Genomic DNA, 24,479 nt, shown 5'->3' on the forward strand with positions numbered 1-24,479 from the left:
AATACATTTCCTGGGGATCCCTGGGTGGTGCAGCAGTTTGGCGCCTGCCTTTGGCCCAGGGCGTGATCCTGAAGACCCGGGATCGAATCCCACGTCGGGCTCCCGGTGCATGGAGCCTGCCTCTCCCTCTGCCTGTGTCTCTGCCTCTCTCTCTCTCTCTCTCTGTGTGACTATCATAAATAAATTAAAAAAAAATTTATAAAAAAAAAAATTTTAAAAAATAAAAATAAAAGAAAAATACATTTCCTGATATATTTTTATGTGGTTTGGTTAAAGATAACCTTCTCTCCTTCTAAGAATATTCAAGCCTGAAAATTATGTCCTACCAGCGGATCATGAATTATCTTACCCTCTGTTTAAAAAGAAAGATAAAAGATTATTTTTTAAATTTGTTTTTCCACAGCTTGCAGTTGCAAACAACAGGATTATTACCTTACAAGAAGAAATGGAACGAGTTAAAGAGGAAAGTTCCTACATATTGGAATCCAATCGGAAGGTTAACCTTACTGGATTTATAAAATATTCCCAGAGAGTGTGTTAATGTGTGAGCAGGGGGAGGGGAGCCTCTACTCTAGAGGACTGTTTGAAAGCAGCAAGCACTTGCACCTACCAAGCACACTGTTTTTACTGAGACTCCATGCAGAATCGGGTAATGATGGAGGTTATGCAGGCCTGAGGCCCTGCCTACAGATGTGCCTTGGCTTCCCCACCACCTCTGTCTATTGAGAGATTTCAAGAACTGGTCTCACTCAATTTCTTACTGTTATATACTAATGATTTGTACTATATTTAAGTATTCAATTTATTATATTAAATATACCACTGTTTTCAGACCATGTTACTGCTTTGTAAGAAGTGTTTATCTGGTACCAGTGGAAGTTTACTCACGTAAATGAGTTTTCTAGATAACTTAATCTCTTAAAGTATCAAACTTGTTGTATATGTCTACACAGATTTTTTGCAAACCTTTTATGTACTGCACAGTCTTAAGCAGCCTTAGGTAGAGTATATAATTTAACACATCATTAGCCCATTATGATGACTGAAGATCCTAATTATCAACATCGACAATTCCATGCTAACTTATGATGACGCTGCTGCAATTGATAGAGCTTCTAGCACCTATACTTAAATGTTTCCAGATTGCTCTGGGTGCTTTATCTCTGCTTTAATGATCTCACTGGCATCTCTTGTTTCTCACTGCTATTTGTATTGGGGTCTCCCCACTCCTTTCTATCTGCATGCTTCTAACCTTCTGTGACCTAGGAATCCACATTTATCCATAGTTATTAAAGTTGTTCCTAAAGAGTAAGCAGCAAGGGCAGCCCCGGTGGCTCAGCGGTTTAGCGCCACCTGCAGCCCGGGGTGTGATCCTGGAGACCCAGGATCAAGTCCCACGTCAGGCTCCCTGCATGGAGCCTGCTTCTCCCTCTGCCTGGGTCTCCGCCTCTCTCTCTCTCTCTCTCTCTGAATGAATGAATGAATGAATGAATAAAAAAGAGTAAGCAGTGAGGCTCTGAGTGGGGACTAAGCGAGGCTCTGAGTGGGGACTAAAGTAGTTTTCTATGAGTAATGTGTTTAATGTGTGGACTTTGTGAAAACCACTGTGACTGCTCAGAAGAATTTTCTGGTGACCTACTTATTTCAAGCAGTGATCTCTCTGGGTGGCTGACGACTCCAAATGTGAAATCTATGGAGAAGGAATAGACTATTTGAACCTTTGGTCTAATTCTATTTTACAGTGAATGCTACTTTGTTTTTAGAAGATGACTTTTAAGACTTCTTCCCCTTGATTTGGTAACCTGTCTTAGGGCTTTAAACAAAATGGCAAGAAACCCAATTCTGCTGAGAATTTTTTATTTACTAAGCTGCTTCAGTTTCTTTGTTGTCTTTATTCATTGTTATACCTGTTTAATTAAATATAATCATTTTCCCGTAGTAAACAGCAGTGCTATGTATAGATTTTTTTTAAATCCTTAAATATATGTACTATTTTATTTTTCTTTTTAAGGGTCCTAAGCAGGACAGAACTTCAGAAGGGCAAGCACTGAGTGAAGCCAGAAAGCATTTAAAGGAGGAGACACAATTGCGACTGGTAACTTCACTTATGTTCTGTAGTTCAGGAACCCATTAAACATAAAGGCCCACTTAGAGGTTTGATCTTACAGACCAGGCTCAGGAAAATTAGTAGTGGTTCAGCAGATTTTTTTAGATCTAAGAAACTGTTTCTCACTCTTCCTTTTTTAAATTTTGAGTATATTTATTGTGAATATAATTAGCCATAAAGACAAACTTTCATATGGTTGATTTTTACCTTTACTGGACATTACTTGCATAAAACATCCTTAATCAAGGACCTTCTTCCATAGGAAAGGCTAGCAGCTTATTGATTAATATAGTGGATTTTGCATATTGGAAAACTGTAGAAAGTTTTTAATTATGTGATTCAACTAAAATGGCATCTAGGAAGCCCTCTTAGCTAAGTCTTATTAGCATGGATTTTTTTCCATATCATAATATTTGCTAAAGAGATTGTTGTGCATACAGAGGCCTTCTGTAACTCTTACAATGATAACTTTAGTTGCTTCTAAGACTTCTTCTTTTTTCTTTTTTTAGTTAATTTTCTTTGAGTATTGTTCAGACACAGTGTTACATTAGTTTTAGGTGTATGTTTCTCACTCCTTTTAACCCATATGCCCTAAAATGCTTTCCCAGTCCATTTTCTGAGTATTCTCAATAGCCAACAGGATTTTGCTAATTTTTTTTTTTCTTTTATAGTTTGTGTTACAAGAACATTAGGTGTAGGTGTATGGAACCTACTCTTTTAAACTTTGTGATCCTCACTCCTACTTCAGTCCTTACTCTGCAAAGATTGTGATGTGTCTCTTTGGAGGGGGCAGTGTGTGTGTAAATGTATAATAATGAATAATATTCCTGTGATAGATTTTATCCAAGTTTTAGTATTCTGATACATCCCTGGTGTTTGGTAAATTAACTCCTCCTGCAATTTGGATGGTATGACAAACAAAAGAATCTCCCACAACCAATAGTGTCTCTGAAAACAGGGAGAAGCCTGAATATAAAGGTGATTTAGTTTATACTCAAAATGATCACCAACTAAGTCTCCAGAATAGAATTTCAGATGTTCTGAGAAAGCGGCAATATAATTTTAACGTCCTTGAAATAATTAGCATCTTTCTCCTATGTGTTTATGGATTAGATCTCAAAATACTTTCTATAAGATCCTAGAAATAATACATGTCTGCATTTTAAGAAGCAATATCATTTAATCATGCTACCTGTACACAGAGGAATACCTCAATTAAGTGACACATGGGACTTAAAAATCTTACACAAAATTTTCCACAGCCTTTTGTCACAATAAGGTACATGGTTGTTCAGAAGGGAAGGAAGCCAAGCAAGTAGGTCCTAGATAAGCCCTAGACATAGCATGGATACAGAAGAACCTCAGATCTTTGTATCTTTGATCATCCAAATAATGTTGCATTAAAAATAGTTGAACCAAAAAGTGGTTTCATGTTAAGTTAATATAAAAATTCAGTTAGCCATATCGATCATTCCCACTTACTGAGATGTTTACCCTGGGGACCCAGAGTATCTTTTGGGTTCCTTGGGCTCTTGAATATGTCAACAACATCCAAATTGAAGAGACTTGCAAGTGCTTCATTGTATGCTGGCTACTGTAGTACTCTATATACATTCTATAATAAGACATGACACCGGTTATCTTACTGTAATGAAGTGCCTCAAATGTTTGTGTATTTTAGACATATTAAATAGGACTATCTCTGGCCTACTAAGTTTTTCAGGTTTGTAAATTATTGAGTAAATATTTTTATATTTTTATAATTATCCTAATTACTATTCTTGTTAATATCCTTGCATTGAATGATAGCTTGTACCTATTTTGCCAAAATATTCAGTCCTGAGAGTTTTGGAATTTACACCTTTTCCTGTGGAATTTCATAGTTTGTACTTAGTTGAGGAAAGAGAATAAGCAATTTATTTACTTTTGGGGGCAGGATGTTGAAAAAGAACTGGAGATCCAGATCAGCATGAGACAGGAGATGGAATTGGCTATGAAGATGCTGGAGAAGGATGTCTGTGAGAAGCAGGACGCCCTGGTGTCTCTGCGACAGCAGCTGGATGATCTCAGGGCTCTCAAGCATGAACTTGCCTTTAAACTGCAGGTAGGGGAATAAGGAATAGGCTCACTAGCTCTAAACTCCCAGGGTTCCCTCTGCCCCTCTTGTTCTCTAGAATCACACTTTACATACTAGAGGGAAAAGTCACATCTCATTTTGAGGCTAGCTGCCTACAAACCACTTAAGAAGTCAGACCAGCTGAGTGAAGTAAGTCAGTCGGAGAAGCTGAGTGAAGTAAGTCAGTCGGAGAAGGACAAACATTATATGTTCTCATTCATTTGGGGAATATAAATAATAGTGAAAGGGAATATAAGGGAAGGGAGAAGAAATGTGTGGGAAATATCAGAAAGGGAGACAGAACGTAAAGACTCCTAACTCTGGGAAACGAACTAGGGGTGGTAGAAGGGGAGGAGGGCGGGCGGTGGGAGTGAATGGGTGACGGGCACTGGGGGTTATTCTGTATGTTAGTAAATTGAACACCAATAAAAAATAAATTAAAAAAAAAAAGAATCTGGAAAACAAACAAAAAAAGATAAAAAAAAAAAAAAAAAAAAGAAGAAGTCAGACCATCATAGGATTCTGTGTTGCTGTTCTGGAAAGCTATGGCTACTTTTCAAATTTTAGTGGGAAAAGAGGTCTTTTTTATCCTATAAGATCATTTCTACACTTTAGCCTAATCTGCCAACTGAGTTATGTATTCCATTAGCTTTTTTTTCATTCTTTATTTAAATTCAGTTTTTAACACCTACTGTATTATTAGTTTCAGGGGTAGACTTTGGTGATTCATCACTTGCATATAACACCCAGTGCTCATTCCATCAGGTGCCCCCTTGAAAGCCCATCACCCAGTTATCTGATCCCCCATTCACCTCCCCTCCAGCAACCCTGAGCTTGTTTCCTAGAGTCTGCCATCTCTTAATGGTTGCTTCCATTTTCCTCTTATTTTATTTCTCCTTCCCTTCTCCAATGTTCATCTGTTTTGTTTCTTAAATTCCACATAAGTGAAATCATATGGTATGTGTCTTTCTCTGACTGACTTGTTTTGCTGAGCAATATTCCATTAGTTCTTATACTGAAATATAAATTGATGAGCCTTCTGATGTTCAGTTTTGTGACAAAGCTGCATATAGCAATACTAGTTTTGAAGGTTGCTTTTTATTTTTTCTCCATTTGGGAATTAACTGATACACAAATATGTGAGCATTTCTATTTCTCAATTTCCCACTTACCATTAGGTTCAACAGGCATGTGTGATTTATTTCAGGATTTTATGTTCTGTGTCCATCACTCATACTTCTTCTCCATAACAGAGTTCAGACTTAGGAGTAAAACAGAAAAGTGAATTAAACAGTCGTTTGGAAGAGAAGACTAATCAGATGGCTGCTACCATCAAACAACTCGAACAAAGGTAAAAGTGCTATTTCTTTAGTGAAACATTTTGGGCTTTCACTACACGGTAGGAGGGAAGAGAATGTGTTTATGCATTTGGCAAACGAAGTGTATTAAATTCTCCCAACTTAACACCAGACATGCTGGTAGAGAGAGCCAGTTAAATTTTGTGTTTCTCTAAGATGTCACTGAAAACATAATTTTAAGAAACATCAGCCTCTTGAGAGGCTGTTATGAACAGCAGAACAAATAACACTCTGACATAATCCCATTTCAGTGTCATGTTGAGGGAGGGATATAGATACAAGGATGAAAGCACTTTTAAATATGTTTGCAGTTTTTTTATTCTTCATTACTAAAGTCTTGGAATGCACTCATGCCCATGATGCCAGGATCCTGAAGGCCCTTCTCATACTTTAACTCCTTTCTCTCCTCCTTCCCTTCTCCCTTGTCTCTCTTCTTTCTCCTGAGCACTTCTGTCGTGTCCACTGTCACCCCAGCCCACAATCTTAGATCTGTCTCCAGCTCTGTCCCCCTCTGGAGACCAGTCTTGAGTTTTCATCAACTTTGACCAGCTTTTCCCGATGGGTACCTACAATTCAGTCTGCCTGAAACACATTCCTTCTCTGTGCTGCTTTTGTTTCTCTATATGACTGAAACCACCATTTTCTTCCTGGTGACTCAGCTGCCAAGAGAAATGGCTGAGATTTCAAGATTGAAGGAGCCCCGGCACCTACGGTCATTCTGTGTTGACAGTCTGCGTTGCCACTTTAACACCCACTGATGACCCTTCTTTTGTTTGAGCCAAACTGCCCGTGCTTGCACTTTCCCCTTCCATTGCCTGCCCTGATATTTCCACCAGTTAGAAAGGCCCTTGCTCCCCCCACTTCTTCATTCTTCAGATCCATTTTTTACACTCAGGCTCAAATGCCACCACCTCTCCAAAGCTTCCTCTGTGGCTGCTGCTCAGCTAACAATCATATCCCCATTGTCCTGGTTGGAATTCCTGTAGCCATCTGTACCTGTTCATCCTGCTTTCTCGTCACTTTCTGCCTCATGTTATAGCCCTTTACATATGTATCTCCTGATGCGAGTGTGAGTTCCTCAAGGTTAGTGAATGAGTTTTTAAGTTCCCTCGTTGGATCTTAATGCCATGAACATACAAGGCGTTCACTTAGCAGATGCATGAATGAACAGATGAATGGATGTCTTTTATTCAGATAAGTCTTGACCAGGGAGGGTCCTGAATGACACTGCACATTAATGGTAACTCACAAGTTAATTCCAAATTAGTAAATATGTTTGAAACTTCTGGTTTGGCCAACTTTAAGTAAGAAGGAATCAGTCTATCTAAGTGCTTGCTCATAAGCAGTTATATGTTTATGATTTTAACAAATTAATTTTGGTGTTCATAAATTGTGTTTCTGAAATGTTGTGTAGAATCATTTTTCAGTAGTTTTTGTGACTTGGCATTTGAAGTAGACAGAACTAAAATAATGACTGACTTCAAATTTTAAGCTGACTTAATCTCTTGCTATTTTTGTCTTTCCCGTTTATTCATTTTTCTCATTACCCTTTCACTCCATTTTATTTTTATTTTACTAATTTAGTGAAAAGGATTTGGTGAAACAGGCAAAGACCTTAAATAGTGCAGCAAATAAACTGATCCCAAAACATCATTAGGCATTTTGCAGTTGGTCACCTCTCAAGTCTGAAGTACAACTTAATTGTAAAGAAAGAAATCTGAAAGTTATTACATTTAAGTTCTGATTCTATATAAAATGTCACCAAAAATTGACTCTGAATTTGTTGGATTTAAAAAAAAAAATTGATATATAGGCCGTGGGTTTTTTTCTTCTTTATTTTCTCCCCAGAGTTAGAACATTTAGTGTAGGTTCTTAATTAATTGCCAAATAAACTTTGAGAAATTACATCTGAGTTGACCAATAAATAAACACACCATTAAAAAAAAAAAAAAAAAACACCTAGGGATTGGACCCTGTGTGCATATATTATTGATGCCTTTGCAACTCAGCCCCAGACAATATCAGATTCTAGGTGCGCTGTCTGTACCAATGAGCCTGCTGTGCCACTGCGAGTGGTGAACTGGAGGTGACAGCGTATGGACTTGAACTCTTCTAAAGTAGCTCTGTCTCCTAGGCCATGGCCCCTTCCCACTTTCCTTGTGTAGGTTTACCCCCCAAGCCACGGATAAGTACTTAGTATTTCACTACAGTTCTGTTCTCAGTAACTAAGATTGCTTGCAACTTTTTTGCCTTAGTGACTTTTGGGGGGAAAACCCGCATCCTTACATTTCTTTAAAGTACATAGAGATAAAGTTAGTGATTTAGGTAACTTATGATAACATAATAATGTGGAAGCTTGGAAAACCCTCCTAATATTTGTCATCTTCTACCTCTGCCATTTTCCTGCAATTCCACTTCCTATTTAGGTAGCTCAGAAAAAATAATTTTAATGAAAAAAACTCATCTCCTATAAAAAAACAAACAAACCGCACAACACTACACAATTTTCAAATCTATCCTGCTTTTCCTTTTGGAGTAAAGACAACAAGGTATAGACATGGGTGATGGTTTTCCACTGTCATTTCTTGCTAGAAACATTTCCTCCAGAGTTTCTATTACTTTCTGTTCCGAAGGGAGATTTGCTAACATCTCCGGGAAACTAACCATCTAATTATTAGAGAACCATTTCAGCGTAGGAAATACATGATAAACTCTTTATTATTATTTAGTCTAAAAATAAAAATTCCCAGTAGATATCCATACACAGTAATTAGCAGGGCTTCTTTTTCTAAGTGACCACAGATCTACCCCTTTCTAGGCTTTACATTGTAAATAATCCTATAAATACTTGGATTTTTTTTAATGACTTTTGATTTGGGGGAACAAGCTTTACATAAGCCTTCATTCCTTCAAAAAGTTTTGACAAAAATTTTCTCACTTTGATATGATTTGCAGCATTTCAGCTGCTTAGGTGGGAACAAAGATAACCCCCCTTTGCTTCTAGCTTTTGAAACTCTTTACCTTCTTGGAAAAAAAACAGAATTAAGAGAGTAAGACAGATTTCATGTGTGCTTCTGTAGATCCTTACAGACTTGAACCAAAGTCAAGTCAAAGAGCATATGACCAACCTCATGGAATAACCTGTGCTCTTGAACTTATTTTAGTTGTTATAATTTTGCACCTGTTCGTACCTTCATCAACCTTTTGTGGTGATGAATTGCCTTTTCTATGAGCATTTGGGAAAAGTGCTCAAACACTAAAGCATTTCAAAGACTACAGATAGCATGCTTTCCAGTTCTATTCTATAGAGCCCCAGATGTTTCACCTTTTAGAACATGCTTCTTTAGAGGTGCAAAGTTATGGGATATATAGAAGAAAATATTCATTAGAATTTTCCAGAGAATATGATCAGGACTCTTATATAGACCCGGTGCGAAGTTGTTTGTCCACTTAGTCACACACCACCTGGTAGGAATGGAAAAGGAAAGAGATGGCCAAACTCTGACAGAGGCTTTTCCTTTTAGAAGAACTCAAAGCCTAGGTAAGGGTTAATGTATAATGTCAGTGATTTAATATAATTGTGATATAGGGAAGGGACCAGGAAAATGTTCTAATTTCACATGTAAGAAGGTAGTTGCCCGTTTGCAAGTTCCAGTTGTGTGTGTAAAGCAGAAATATAAGGTACCAAACCTATTAGGAAATAAACACAAGCAAAAAAGTGGATTTGACTTTAATTACTGTGTACTTGAGGTTGGTTTTGGATATGGATTTTCTAAAAAGTGATGTTTTATTGTTTATCATCTAATGGCTGTAAACTGTAGTACTAGAATAAAAAAAAAAATGGAAAATCAACTTTTCCTCTGCCTGGTTCACCTTCATCTTGCTTTTCTTTTAGAATTTTTTTCTCCATCTCCCCACCCCACCCCACCCCACCCCACCTCACCCCATTCCCATATAATTTCTTCCCCTGTGTCCTACAAGGCTTTTTTTCCCTCTGTCTTTCCATGCCCTCTTCCTCGGGTTGCTTTATTTTGTGTTGTAAACTTGGTCTTCCTCCCCACCATGGCTTTTGTTTTTTATCACGAGTTCATATGACTCACATCCAGATTGCGCCAGGCTGAGCGGGGCCGCCAGTCTGCCGAGTTGGACAACCGGCTCTTCAAGCAGGACTTTGGAGACAAGATAAACAGTCTGCAGCTGGAAGTGGAGGAGCTCACAAGGCAGCGGTGAAGAGAGGGCGGCAGGACCTGCAAGGGTGGTCGTGGGTAATGCTAAGGCTAGCAGTGAGAGAAGGGGGGTCCCATGATCCAGCCCTCTCCGTTCTGTCTCTGCGATGTCCTTTCTCTGGAATTAGCATCCAGGAAGCTTCACATATATCAGCATTCCCAAATCATGTCAACATGCTTTGCGATCAAAGAATTAGGAAGGTAGAACCTCCAGTCCCAGACAAATAGAAATGAATAAGAGAATTAATAGCCAACATAACACTAATAACAGTATTCCCTACATTTTTACTGTGTGCCAGAAACCTTACAAATTACTACGTAGGCATTTTGTCCTAATACTTCCCATTGATCCTGTTAGTAGGTCACTGTATTACCCATTTTCAGATGAAATTAAAACTTAGATGGGTTCATTTGTCCAGATCGACACAGTTCAGCTAGTAAGAGGCAGCACTTTAAAAGTCTTTCTCTGATTCCCAAGTCCTTAGCCACTCTTCCATATATTGTCTGTCAAATGAGATTCAATTCTTTGCCAAAGCCACTGACTTCAAATAAAGAAAACTTTGTTGTTCCATATAAAAGCACGTGGCTAGTAAGGACACTGGTGGCTAACAGTATAACTGGGCATTGAGGGATCCCTGGGTGGCTCAGCGGTTTGGCGCTTGCCTTTGGCCCAGGGCGCGATCCTGGAGACCCGGGATCGAGTCCTGCGTCGGGCTCCCGGCATGGAGCCTGCTTCTCCCTCTGCCTCTGTCTCTGCCCACCACCCCCCCCATCATGAATAAATGAATAAACCTTTAAAAAAAAATAACTGGGCATTGAACATTAAAGAGAGACCAGCTAATTAAGATGAAATGGGATGGGACTACAGTGTTGGTGCTTTCATATTGTTTTCTAGTTGACATTTTGTAAATACTGTCTTGTAATTATAGTAAATCCTACTAAATGTCATTCAGTTGACTACAACTCTTTATTAAGAGTTAATATTAAATACTGATATTCAGAGTGGTAACCCATAGGCACTGGGAGATCTTAAAGCACATTCTTTTTTTTTTTTTTTTAACATTTTATTTATTTATTGAGAGAGTGAGCACAAGCAAGAGGAGTGGCAGGCAGAGGGAGAGGGAGCCCCACCTGGGGCTGGATCCCAGGACTCTGAATTCGTGACCCGAGCCAAAGGCAGACACTTAACCGAGCCACCCCTCAAAGTACATTCTTAATTATCCAAGAAAAATTAAACATATTGTCTATATTTTAGTGTTAGTGGTTTTACTGTAGTGTGTTTTAGCACCTTAAAACTTGATTGTTCATATATATCTGGTAACTTTTTATTAATCAAGTATTAAAATTGAATTGCTGCGCTCTCTAAGAAAGGGGTTTGGCATTCTTTAGAGAATGTATGTGCAGAAATCCAAATTTTGATCCTTTTCCTTTCCTGCCCATCCCAGGCACCAGCTTGAGTTAGAACTAAAACAGGAAAGAGAAAGAAGGTTACAAAACAACAGGAGCATCCCAGGAAAGGGTTCTCAGAAGCCAGAACCCAAAACGGTAATATTTGTTATTACCTTGTTCATTTATTTTTAGAAGCTACCTTGACGAGCCAGACAGTATGCAGATGGCAGACAAAACCCAGAGGGAACACAAGGCCTTGATTCTCATGCTACCTCTAGATACTCTCTTTAACTTGATTTCACTTGGAAAAGAGGATTCATAACCATGATTTTCAGTGACCCTCTTAGCCCTTTCACTTTAGGTTATTTTTGGTATCTTAATAGAAACTTGTGTTCCTTGGACTTCTGCTGGCTAATATCTTTAATAATATGTTATAGTAATCCTTCCCAACTCTGATTTCCATTTAACAGAATTGTCTTAAATGTTGATTTGCTTCCGTATGCCTTTTTCAGAATCATGAGGATTTCAGTTTTGGTATACTCAAGGTACTTCTCTTGGGAAAACTAGAACTAGAGTTGCTTGGGAAAAAGAAAGTAATACAGACCCCTTAAAGTGCAACAGTAGAAGTTTATACAGAACAGTCTTAAGAGAGAGACCCCCCAGCTTATGCTGAGGAAGCTAAAATTGAGTGAGACCATCTCTGGGACCCAGGAAACAGGAGCCAGCCTCTTCAAATAATAAAATGAGAAAAGTATGGAATACCTTTTCTGTCAAAGACAAACCCAGAGGAAAAAGTAGCTTTTTTGTTTATATTATATATAGCAAAGCAGGGCAAATTTATAAGCAAGAAATTAAAATATCTAGAGAAAGAGATGCTAATTTGCTGGAGAATAGCAAATAGTCAACAGAAATTTATTATATAGTAGTCATTATTACTAATTAAAAGTGTGCAAATACTACTCTTTTTGTAGCATGGCACCTTTATTAGTTTAGTTTAGCAAACAAAATCTAATTAGATTTACTTAAATTCTTGGTCTGTCTTACCGTGCTTTTCCAGTGAGGCCTTAAATTTCTCAATCTTGGATTGCCCTGCAGTAGGGGTTCCAGGAGTGTAAATGTTGATTTAACCTCCTTTCCTTGATACTTGAGTGGTCTGAGAACATGCATTCTATTTTCGGAGGCTGAGAGATAGCAGCTCAAGGCAGACAGCAGTGTGTGTGTGCCACAGAAAGAATTTGTCACTAAAGTTGCCCAGGCAGGGTTTACAAGCATTGGTAAAAAAGCAGTTTAGAACTTTACATTGGTCCTTCAGAATAGAAAACTCCTCAAGCTGTGTAAGTTGTCATGGCATTGAGGCAGTGGCTTGACTGCGTGTCCAGAGGATTGCAGTCTGCTAGATATGGGGGTTCTTGGTTTTACCAGTTTTCTAGAGCTCAGCTGGGAGTGGGGGGGTGGAGACAAATACAGATATATAGAAGTAACCTAAGAAGTAACTGGTACCTTGAGCTCACTTTGTAAATAATTAAGATATATTCTGAATTTTATTTGAATTACAAGAGTTAAGGAAAATACCTACTCTGAAAATCATTAGTTGCAAACTCAATCAGAATAATTAGTAAAGAAACGACTTACAGCAAAGAAAGAGGGAAAATATCTTGAAAGTTTAATTCCTTCCCTAAGAAAAAAGCTGCTTAGTTTTATACCTAGGCTAAAACAGTACAGGAAAAATAAATCTGCAGCATCGTTTAGCATTCTGAATAATTAATAAATTGGGCTGTTTTCTTTTGGCAGGATGGGAAGCACAAAATTCAAGAGGAAAATGTTAAACTAAAAAAGCCCCTGGACGAAAGCCACAGGTGTTTGTTAATAAAGTACTAAGATAGAACATTATTTTGGGATGGTGGGAAAGAGGGGGCTTTTGATATATATTGGCAATGGCACAGAACAGACACTGACTTGTAAGATCAACACTCCAGAAAGACATTTTGACAGGGGAGTGAATAAATCAACCAGAGAACACACATGAAACCAACCCATTTAGTACATTTCAGAAGAAGCATAGGATCCCTTCAAGGAAGTTGACTTTTAACAAAACAAAATATTACATAGTACCACTGCATTAAAAAATGAAGGAGGTCCAACTGTATACCATTCTGGAAGAGCCAAAATCATGGAGGCAGTGGTCGCCAGGGGTTTAGGAGGTATGCGTGGATGAGCACAGAGGATTTTTTTGACAGTGAAAATACTGACATGGTACTATAATGATAGGTAAATGATCTACATTTGTCCAAACCCCTAGAATGTACAATACCAAGAGTGAACCCTAATGCAAACTGCAGACTTGAGAAGTTAATGATGTGTTAATGTAGGTTCATCGATGATTATAACACCAGAGTTTACCCCTTTGCTGTGGAATGTTGATATTGGGGGGAGGGCAGGCAAAGTATATGGGGAATGTCAGGACTTCCTGTTCAGTTTTGCGGTGAACCTAAAACTGCTCCAAAAATCAGTCTATCATAGCAACAGCAGCAACAGCAAAGGTTAGTCACAAGAGAGATCCCATAGAGGGGATTGGAGAGAACCGTACAGCATTTTTAGCAGCTTTCCCTATCCAGGCTTTGCTGCCTCAAGAATGAGACAAGTGTGTCACTATTAGAACAAAGTAGCTGCTGCAGAAGATAAATCACAGTCCAACAAAAGACTCATGATGCAGGTACTTGGCCTCCAAAGCCAGAATGATTCCAAAGCCTCGAAGTTTACTGCCTAAGAGAGCATGGCCTTATCCAGGACTAACCTTAAACTACCCTACAGGTCAGGGGGGCCACAAAAAGGAACTAGAAAGGCTGTAAAATTAACGAGGGCTTAATAGAGCTTGGAGAGTTGGCCCCATTCCGGACTAAAGCCTAGTCATTTACCAACAACGAGGAGTGCGTTGGGTGCCAGCCTCTGATTTAGGCCCGGGGAGTGTAAGACCACACGCTTCCTATGTCTCTGTTGTGCTCTGCGGCTTAAGAAGTGTGTTTCGCATTCATGATCTTAAAAGTGTCATTCCCCTTGGGAAAATTGAATCATCTATTTCTCCCTTAGAGACGAGAAAACTGAGGAGCACAGAGAGGCGAAGTGGCACACCCAAGTGGTCCCTGCTTATCAGGTCTTCTTTGTTGACATCCTTGGTCTCTGTTCTCCATGTTCTCCAGAATAGCTGCTTCTGGAGCCTGTCTTGGCCGGAACAGCAATCCTTAACCATACCCATGGGATTATGGCCCAGGGAACAGCTTGAAAACCTAGTCACTCCAGTGGTCACGCTGCCACTCAGTGAAAGAATCTGAGCCCCTGTAGGTCTGTGGTATATTATCCCCAGAACTGCGTCTCTTCTTCAGTGCTGCTCCAAATTGGGAAAATCGGGGTTAGCCCAGCCAGGTCTCAGGAAGAAATAGTTCAGCCTCAATAGTTCAGCCTCAACTAATGCACGACCTATGACGGGTGCATTTCTATAATAGCATTACAAAACTATTAAAATGTATTGCATTGACCACTGGAGTTTTACAGGCTGGGGTACAAATGCTCAACTACTTTCTTGTTTGAAAAAAGGAACATACTATAACTCCAAGTCCATTTTTAAACAGGAAACCATAACGTGGGTCAAGCATCAGATTGTAATAGATTTAACAACCAAAGTTTCCTCTCGTTGGAGATCAAGATTAACAATTAGGTCACTCGCAACAACATAAAAGAACCATGGTATTGCTTTGTCTGTGCTTTTGGGATGTCTATATTTAGAAATATAATAAATTGCTGTTTGTTACTGTTTTTAATCTTCATTATAGGCTGCCGTCTCGCCCTGTGGATGGACAGGTAATGGATTCTCCTGTTCACACACAGCTTGTATAAATGATGTGATGGCTCTGCCGTCCCTAGCTGTACACGGGCAGCATGGAAAGTCGGTGAATGCACACAGGCCCCTGTGGCCCCTCCTTTTAACAGTATCCTAACAAACAGGCATTTGCCTGAAGCTGTCATCAGAAGTAGCTCAGCTCTGAGCAGTTTACTAAGTAAACAGCACGTCTTACTTCTTGCTTGAAATTCTCTTCGTGAGGCCTAAGGGGGCTCACTGTACCTCTTTTTCCCTGTTTCCCCTTCCATAAAACAGAAAAAAAAATACTTCTTGATCACTTGGAAATAAATATAAATGGTTGCAAGATGATTTGCAAATGTAATAGGATATGACAACTGCGTGAGAAAGATGATAAATGTGGCCGTGACTGAGCCATTCCGTTATTTATCCAATAGGTTATAAGAAAAAAAAGCCTACTCCTTTCCATTCTCGATGATACAGGAGGACAGGAGGAATGGAGCTTTTTTAAACTTCGTACTTCACACTCATATCCTTGAATTTTCTTTTTATAAGTAAAATCACATTATTATAAAAACAAAAATAACTCCAAAGATCGTGACAGGATTACCAGAGTTGCATTAAAGTGTTAGGACCATATGTAATTTGTTTCTTTAGTTTCCAGATAGTCTATACTGTATATTAATTTTGTGACTAAAAAAATGACTATTCTGAAAGTTTTAGTTTTTAATATTTCTGGGGCTAAGAGAAACTAACTGGCTTAATATGTGGTTTAGGATCAGCCACCGCCCTCTGAAAAGCCACAGATATGTCAGCTGTGCCAGGAAGATGGCAGCCTAACAAAGGTAACAGTGGTGAGAACCCAAAAGCCCTTCATGGGGATTTCCCTTTAATATAGGGATCTTGCTGTGTAGACTGCAGAGTGGGGAGAAAGGCAAAGGAGCAAGCATTTATAAAATAGGGATTTTTTTCTGTCACAGTCAGTAAATTCCCTTTAAAATAAATACAAATAATTTAAAGCATAAATTTGTAACTAAATGTTTTATTTTTTTTCTTTTTTTTTTATTTATTTATAGTCACACACACACACAGAGAGAGAGGCAGAGACACAGGCAGAGGGAGAGGGAGAAGCAGGCTCCATGCACCGGGAGCCCGATGTGGGATTCGATCCCGGGTCTCCAGGATCGCGCCCTGGGCCAAAGGCAGGCGCTAAACCGCTGCGCCACCCAGGGATCCCCTAAATGTTTTATTGAGTGCCTACTGTGTGGAATGTGCTATTTAACATGAAGAAAGTAATAAAGTGTAGGCCAAGTCCCTGTCTTATCTCCTTTGTGCCATCAGTTTATAGAAAAACCACTTTAGGCTCAGATATTTTAAGTACATTTACATTTCTCAAAGTTACTCAAGTTGTAAGTCACAGAGCCCAGCTGCAACCTGACTTTGGCCCCCAAATCCATACTCTTCTAATGCTTCATCCTGCTTAGAACAAATCAATAGTTTCTTTTGGCGGGGGTGGGGGTGGAGATCAACCTCTGTAAAGGAAATGAGCTGTCTACACCAAAACCACTTGTTTTCCCCATGGATCCTCAAGGGTCTCTGCCAGAGGACTTCCCCAGTCTTAGAGTGGGCAGCGTGGGAACGTTCAGGTACAGTAGGTGTTCTGATGGCCAGATCTTTGACCCGCTCACAGCATATCCCCCAGCATGTAATATGGTGCCCATTTCATAGTAGATGCCCAAGAAATGGGCAAATCACTGTAAGAAACAAGTGCTTCAAGGAGATAAGGAAATGGGCCCAAATTCTGGATTCCAATCCGCATGCCACTATTTGTAATCATGCTGAATTTTAACAAGCAAAATTATAATATGACCTAGTCTTAAATTAGCAGAATCAGATAAAGATGAACTGCCTTTATAGAATTGGAATTCTATAAATACGTCCCCAAATAAACAGCTAGTCTAATTCTGGCTTTTCTGAGGCCACGCAGAGTAACTGCAGTAGGTCAGAGGAAAATTCTTCCCAGGCTTTCAATAACAGTGACCCCTGCCTCTCCTGCACCCTCAGGAAGGTGACTTGTTTGGGAGAAAGTGGCATTATTAACAGGGGAAATTACCCTTCACGGCCTTCACAGTACAGGTCATTCTTCACCAGAGTGACCCACGTGCTGCCCCATGGCATGGCCACTAAAGATTTGAAGTGCTTAGTAAAGAGACTAACTTCCCTACAAAGCTGTGCTCCTGCTACACTGATCTCCCAAAGGATGTGCGTATAGAGCATTATAGGAAAACAGTAAGCACATCAGTGTATTAGGAATCCTGCTCAGCAACATTAACCCAGGCTACCCGGTTCTTTGCCAGTCACTCACCCTGCCTTATATGGAGTATGCTTAGGTACTTACAAACTGGTAGCCCACCCAAAAGCGAATACAATGAATGAAACTATTCTAAAGATAAGTTATGTGTTTATTATCTATTCTTTGGAATTGTTTCACTGCTTCTCTTCATTTAGATCTGAGAACCAGACAGCAAGCTTCTTTGTAGACAGAGATGGTGTGTCGTCAGATACTTTCTGCACGTAGCACTCGTTCAGCCGACACTTGATTAGGCATTTAGGCGTTGGCCATTTACTGTCATTTGGCCTTTTACGTTCCATGCATCTGTTCACTCTGCTCTTCTGTTCCCCACCTAACCTCCTCTTCTCCTTGTAGAACGTGTGTAAGAACTGCAGAGGAACCTTCTGTAATGCCTGCTCAACAAATGAACTGCCTCTTCCTTCAAGTATCAAGCCTGAGCGAGTTTGCAATCCCTGCCACGAGCATCTGATGAAACAATATTCTTCCAGCCCATCGTAAGACCGGAAGCCAAGACCTGGACAAGTGTCTCTACCTGTGTTAGATGTCAGGATCTCCTAGAGCCCAGAACTCAAGAATCAACTCCAGCGTTGATAGGAGTGATTTAAATCAGCCAGGTCCAGGGAGAAAAGGCAGTAGTAGTTGGGGGTGCTGGAAATTTTGCTCTTTTTCCCTAATGACTGAATAAAAGTTACTCAGTTGAGCCTCTCTCTTCTAAATCTAAACAACCCACACTGAAGGCTTTATTTTATGACGTCTTTGGAGGGGCTATTCATATTTATGCTAATAGGGATAAAACTAGGGTGGATGATAATGAGAGAGAAGGTTCATACAGATAAGAGAAAAAGGAAAATGATCATCTCTATTATATTTGCAGATTCAAGGGGAAAAGGATGTTAACTGAGATCAAAATAATGTTCTCTATTTTCCCCAGGTGCTGCTAGACAAACCTTGTTTCTTCACCCCCACTGACTACCTCTTTAAAGTACCTACCAAACTGTGAACCCAAACTCAGGGAGAAGAAATTAAAGAGTAATATAAATTTTGAATGTACTTAAAACAATATAATTTATTATAGTTTCAGGACCAAAAAAGGTCCTGGCCTACAAGTGTTTTAAATATCAGAATAAGAGGAACATTTGCCATTTCTTCACTTAATGACTCCAAAAGTAAACATCTGCCCTTTTCAGAATGTCCTACTGCAAAATAAAAGCCAACTCCCTTCCTAGTCCTTCTCTGCTCTCCCAAGTTATAAAATTGTGTTTTAGAGATAGGGTTTGACTCTTGCAACTAGGAGGTATTGAAACAAAGCTTAGGTGTAAAGTAAAACAAATTTAATTTATACATGGCTGAGAGCAATTAGTGCAGAATATTTATTAAATTTTCTTGAATAAGAACCTTATGCTGAGCCAAGAATTAGAATTGGTAGACCAGTTTCTTGGAAAGTGTGATGCTCAAATATCTCTGTAGCAAACGCTTTGGGGTAAAAGAGGCAGTTTCTTGGAAAGTGTGATACTCAAATATCTGTAGCAAACACTTTGGGGTAAAAGAGGTAAGTGCATTCCACAAGAAAAAAAGTGGAATGTGCTATTTTGATTGTTACATGTGTCTAGATTGTTTGATTCCAATTAAGACCTATGATTCTGTAACTGGTTTAGAATTCTGGGGTGGAAACATCCTAGAACCATGGTACTTGATAAATTCTCCTGAAAAACATTATAGCCTGGGAAAGAGTTGTTATTCCAGAAGTCTGGCCTGTTACATGGTGAAACTGAGCTTTAAGAGTACTAGGGAAAAATAAAATCTAATAATTCTAGCCTAGATTGTTGGCTGTTTTTTTTTTCCCCTTTAAATAAAATTTTGTGTGTGATTCTTCACTCTCCTTATTTTGGGCCACCTTCATGTTTTCAGCACTGTTCTAGGTGCTATAGGTAATATGGGGAATTATCCTAAATTAGCAAAAGCTATTTTGTAATTAGTTTTGAATGAAACTGAAAAGTGGCAGCCCTGTACATGGAATGTAAGGAAGAAAAGTAATTAGCCACTTGAGATTTTATTATGATTTACACATAAGCTATTTAGCCCTTTTTTTTAAACAAAACTCCAAAAATCTTAGTGCAGCTGTCCACAGAACCAAGGGAACCAAGTCATGAACACCTTGACTTAACATTAGTTGCATGTTCCTTAAAAGCTGTTTTCCACTATTCACGGTAGCATCAATAAGAATACTATTCTGAGGAATAAACAACCAAAGAAGCAAAAAGACTTGTACACTGCACACTATAAAACACTGCCTAAAGAAATTAAAGATACCAACAAAAGGAAGGACACCCCATGTTTATGAATTGAAGACTTAATATTGTTAAGTATATTGTTAATATACTACCCAAAACCATCTGCAGATTCCATGTAATCTTACCACTTCCAGTATTTTTTGCAGAAATAGAAACATCCATCCTAAATTCACAGAATCTCAGAGGACATCCAAACAGGCAAAAAAAAATCTTGAAAAAACAGTTGGGAGATCTCATTTCTGATGGCAAAACTTGGTACAAAGCTATAGTGATCAAAACAGTTGGTAAAAAAAACAAACTATGGTACTGGCATAAAGACCTATACACCAATGGAAAAGAAGAGAACTTAGAAATAAACCTTCACATATATATGGTCTAATGATTTTTGAGAGGAGTGCCAAGACCAGAGGGACTTAAAGGACAGTTTTTTTTCAACAAATGTGTTGAGAAAATCAGATGTCCACATGAAAAGGGGGGTGGGGTGGGACCTCTACTATAACATCTACAAATATTAACGCAAAATTATTCAAAGGTCTAAACAAACGAGCTAGAACTCCTAGGGGGAAAAAAGATTTGTGACATTAGATTTGGCAATAATTTATTGGGTAAGGCACCAAAAGCATAGGCAACAACATGGTTGGACTTCAAAATTAACTTGCGGAGAAATTGGAACTCCTGTGCGTTGTTGGTAGCCATGAAGCCACTGCAGAACAGTAGGATAGTTCCCAAAGAAACAAAACTACCATGTAATACAGCAATTCCCCTTCTGGGTATATACTATACTCAAAAGTGAAAGCAGGGACTCAAAGATCCTTTATACACTTCTGTTCATAGCATTCTTTACAATAGTCAAAAGGTGAAGCGACCCAAGCATCCACTGACCAATTAAAGAATAAAATATGATAGAGAGGGCAGCCTGGAGGGCTCAGCAGTTTAGCGCCACCTTTAGCTCAGGGCGTGATGCTAGGGACCCAGGACTGAGTCCCACATCGGGCTCCCTGTGTGGAGTCTTCTCCCTCTGCCTGTGTCTCTGTCTCTCATGAGTAAATAAATAAAATCCTTAAAAAATATATGGTAGAGGGATCCCTGGGTGGCGCAGCGGTTTGGTGCCTGCCTTTGGCCCAGGGCGTGATCCTGGAGACCTGGGATCAAATCCCACATCGGGCTCCCGGTGCATGGAGCCTGCTTCTCCCTCTGCCTGTGTCTCTGCCTCTCTCTCTCTCTCTCTCTCTGTGTGACTATCATAAATAAATAAAAATTAAGATAATATATATATATATGGTAGATATATATATATATATGTACATACAATGGAATATTATTCAGCCTTGGAAAAATTCTGATACATTCTACTACACAGATGAACCCTGAAGATACCATGAAACAAGCCAGTCATAGGACAGCTCGGACTCCACGTCTATGAGGTCCTGAGGGCAAATTCAGGCACGGTAGAATGGTCGTTGCCAGAAGCAGGGGGAATGAGGTGGTGAATAGAGAATTTTGGTTGAAGATGAATATACGTTGGCACACAGCTCTGCTAGAGGGTCTAGAAGCCAACACAGTAGCAGTGGGCACAATCCCATATCCAATCTTTCATTAGAAACTAAAGCTTGTGGGCAGCCTGGGTGGCTCAGCAGTTTAGCGCTGCCTTTGGCCCAGGGCGTGATCCTGGAGACCCGGGATCGAGTCCAGCATTGGGCTCCCTGCAGGGAGCCTGCTTCTCCCTCTGCCTGTGTCTCTGTCTCTCTATCTCTCATGAATAAATAAATAAAATCTTAAAAAAAAAAAAAAAAAGAAAGAAACGAAACGAAAGCTTGGTTTCTAGCACCATTCTCCACTAAAAGGAACCAGGGTTCTTTGGAGAAACGGCTGATGCTACTAGGTTTGGGACATCTTGTAATACCACAAAGTAAGGAAGTGGCATAAAAACCAAGGGATGGGGGACATTGAAGGGATATAGAAGCCAACAGAAGAGCTACCCGTGGCCAAAGCCAAAACAATGTGAGCAAGATGATGTCTATAGGATTTTAAAGCCAAAGCACAAAATATCTGAGTCCATACCAATATAAAAGATAAGTGACGGAGAAGCAGCACATCTGCACAGAAAACCTCCAAATGATATATGTAGCTCCTATTCTTTCAAGGAAAGGAAGCTTAACTCCCACCTCCTGAATGTGGGCTGCGCTTATTAGTAATTTGCATAATATAGAAAATGCAATTTTTAAAAGTACGATATAGAAAGAAAAAAAAATTTATAGTCACCAGCAAACACCATCTCGGCCAGGTGATCAAAATTAACGCCAGTGATGAGTCACACGGATAACATGAATCTTTGGTTAAGATGTACTGAAAACAGCACCCTTGTGTTCTCTCTCCCCAGGTCCTATAACCCCAATCTAACCATGAGAAACACCTCAAAATTCCAACTGAGGGACCTTTTACGAAACACCTGGCCAGTACAGTGCTCCTTAAAATTGTCAAGGTCAGGGACACCTGGGTGGCTCAGCAGTTGAGCGTCTGCCTTTGGCCCAGGGTGTGATCCTGGAGTCCCGGGATCGAATCCCACATCAGGCTCCCGGCATGGAGCCTGCTTCTCCCTCTGCCTGTGTCTGTGCCTCTCTCTCTCTCTCTGTCTCTCATGAATAAATAAATAAAATCTTTCTTTTTTTTCTTTTTTTTTTTTTTTAATTTATGATAGTTACAGAGAGGGATGGAGGCAGAGACACAGGCAGAGGGAGAAGCAGGCTCCATGCACCGGGAGCCCGATGTGGGATTCGATCCCGGGTCTCCGGGATCACGCCCTGGGCCAAAGGCAGGCGCCAAACCACTACGCCACCCAGGGATCCCAAATAAAATCTTTAAAAGAAAAATAAATAGATTTCAGAAGTCACCATGTTTTTATTTATAGTAAAAATCTTTCAAATAACTTCACCTAATATTTCCTCCTACAGGTCCCTCAAGTCAAATCTTAAGGACTCTTACACATTTGTTGGCTTGGGGATTTGTAAATTATTGAGATCTTTTATTCTTAACATTCTTGACGACAAGTAATTTTGTTCACACATTAATCACTTCTGTAGAAGAAAATTTTCTAAGCATGTCAGTCTACCAAATAAGAAATCAAGTATCTGACACGCAGAATTTCTACACCTAGGATAAAAGGCAAATTTTATTCAAAGACAGCGTATTATCTTGAAATGTAAAATTAGCTAAAAATAGAGCCGGTGACTAGTTGTAAACATTGCTGAGGATGTCAGACTCCTAAAAATCTATAATTAAGTTTGGTAAAGAGAGCACTCAGGCCTCCAATAGGTAGAGTAGAAAAGCTATACAAGTCCGCAAGCAGCAACGATGCCTTTCCATTTGAGGGTGCTGCTTCTGACACAATAGCATCACTCATATTCAATTATAAAGTATATCAAAAATAATTTTTTCTAAGTTAAAGCAGGTTAAAAATTAGTCCAATATTATAACTTATATTCCCTCAGTTGCATTCTTGAGACCAAGAAATGGGCAATATTACAGCCAGCCTATCAGAAATTGTGAATAACTCAATTTCTTTTGAACTCTTGGTTCCAAAATGTCATTGTCAAGTGACAGAAAAAAAGGTTGAGAGCCTCTTTAGTTCAGTTAGAACCAGGTATGTTTTGGGATCACAGGTCTTTGAATATACTTGTGAAATCTCACCTATGCACTTCAGTCTATCACTTGAAAGCACCTTGGTGATCCTTGTTTCACTGAGTCCATCAATATTCTTGTCACACCTTTTAACCAGGTACTTTAAAAATCATTTCATTAGGATGACCTAATTCTGACACAAAACCTAGCAGCCATAAAAGGGGAGATTTAAGAATTGCACCACATAGGGGTACCTGGATGGCTCAGTTGGTTGAGTGTCTGACTCTTGATTTTTGGCTCAGATTATGATCTCAAGGTCATGAGATCAAGACTCACATCATGCTCCACACTCAGCATGGAGTCGGCTTGGGATTCTCTCTCTCTCCCTCTACTCCTCCTGCTCACGCATTCTCTCTCTAAAATAATAAAAAGAATTGCACCACATAAAAAGAATTTCTGTAATTATAAGTAAACAAAATGAGAAAGTGCTGGGGGGGGTATTTAGTTAACTCATTAAAAGAATATAGGGCCCCTGTTAAGAAAAAAACCCAAACACAATAAAAAAGTGGTCAATGAGGATCCCTGGGTGGCGCAGCGGTTTGGCGCCTGCCTTTGGCCCAGGGCACGATCCTGGAGACCCGGGATCGAATCCCACATCGGGCTCCCAGTGCATGGAGCCTGCTTCTCCCTCTGCCTGTGTCTCTGCGCCTCTCTCTCTCTCTCTGTGACTATCATAAATAAATAAAAATTTTAAAAAAAAAAGTGGTCAATGAACATCACAGAAAGACAATCAGCAAAATTCAGTTTGTGGAAACCTCTACAGGTTAATCTTATTTCTTCAAATAAGGGCAAAAGAAATGGAACAGGGAACAACATATAGACTAAAAGAACAGGCACTTCATCTTCATTAATGATATTTGTATGACCAATAAGCTTATATGAAAAAATGTTCAACGTTATCAATTGTCATGAACAGCAAATTAAAACCACAAACAGCGAATTATTACGTATCACACACAGAATGGCTAAAATTACAAGCTGGCAGCAAACGGTGAAGATGTGGACCTACTAGAACTCCTAGTGTTGTTTTTTATAAAATAGGAGGACCACTTTAGAAAAATGAATGTCAATTTCTAGTAGAATTAAAAATACATCAATCTTACAACTC

At 39.4% G+C, this 24,479-nt stretch overlaps 1 protein-coding gene and 1 long non-coding RNA gene across 15 annotated transcripts in view; one reads left to right on the forward strand and one right to left on the reverse strand.

Annotated features, from left to right (window-relative positions):
- The window catches only part of RUFY3 (RUN and FYVE domain containing 3), a 72,208-nt gene extending 52,993 nt beyond the window's left edge, over positions 1–19,215 (forward strand). For 6 of the 14 annotated variants that reach the window (XM_077848285.1, XM_077848289.1, XM_077848290.1 and 3 more), the window contains 10 exons: positions 404–496; positions 2,012–2,095; positions 4,044–4,211; positions 5,477–5,574; positions 9,688–9,807; positions 11,253–11,352; positions 12,988–13,067; positions 15,024–15,051; positions 15,826–15,894; positions 17,757–19,215. In XM_077848285.1, the coding sequence (XP_077704411.1) occupies positions 404–496; positions 2,012–2,095; positions 4,044–4,211; positions 5,477–5,574; positions 9,688–9,807; positions 11,253–11,352; positions 12,988–13,067; positions 15,024–15,051; positions 15,826–15,894; positions 17,757–17,900 (984 nt within the window). In that variant the 3' untranslated portion in view covers positions 17,901–19,215. Of the gene's footprint in view, positions 1–403; positions 497–2,009; positions 2,096–4,043; positions 4,212–5,476; positions 5,579–7,165; positions 9,429–9,687; positions 9,847–11,252; positions 11,353–12,987; positions 13,068–15,023; positions 15,052–15,825; positions 15,895–17,756 lie in introns of those variants that run through there. The other 8 variants (XM_077848296.1, XM_077848299.1, XM_077848300.1 and 5 more) reach the window with 5 other exon arrangements.
- LOC144283760 (uncharacterized) lies at positions 9,514–12,385 on the reverse strand. The gene is made up of 2 exons (XR_013352335.1): positions 12,241–12,385; positions 9,514–9,828 (listed from the first exon to the last, which is right to left on the reverse strand). It is a non-coding gene; the product is annotated as an uncharacterized LOC144283760 (long non-coding RNA).
- Positions 19,216–24,479: the final 5,264 nt, after the last annotated feature.

This window comes from Canis aureus, chromosome 14 (assembly GCF_053574225.1).
Source record: "Canis aureus isolate CA01 chromosome 14, VMU_Caureus_v.1.0, whole genome shotgun sequence".
Lineage (NCBI taxonomy): Eukaryota > Metazoa > Chordata > Mammalia > Carnivora > Canidae > Canis > Canis aureus.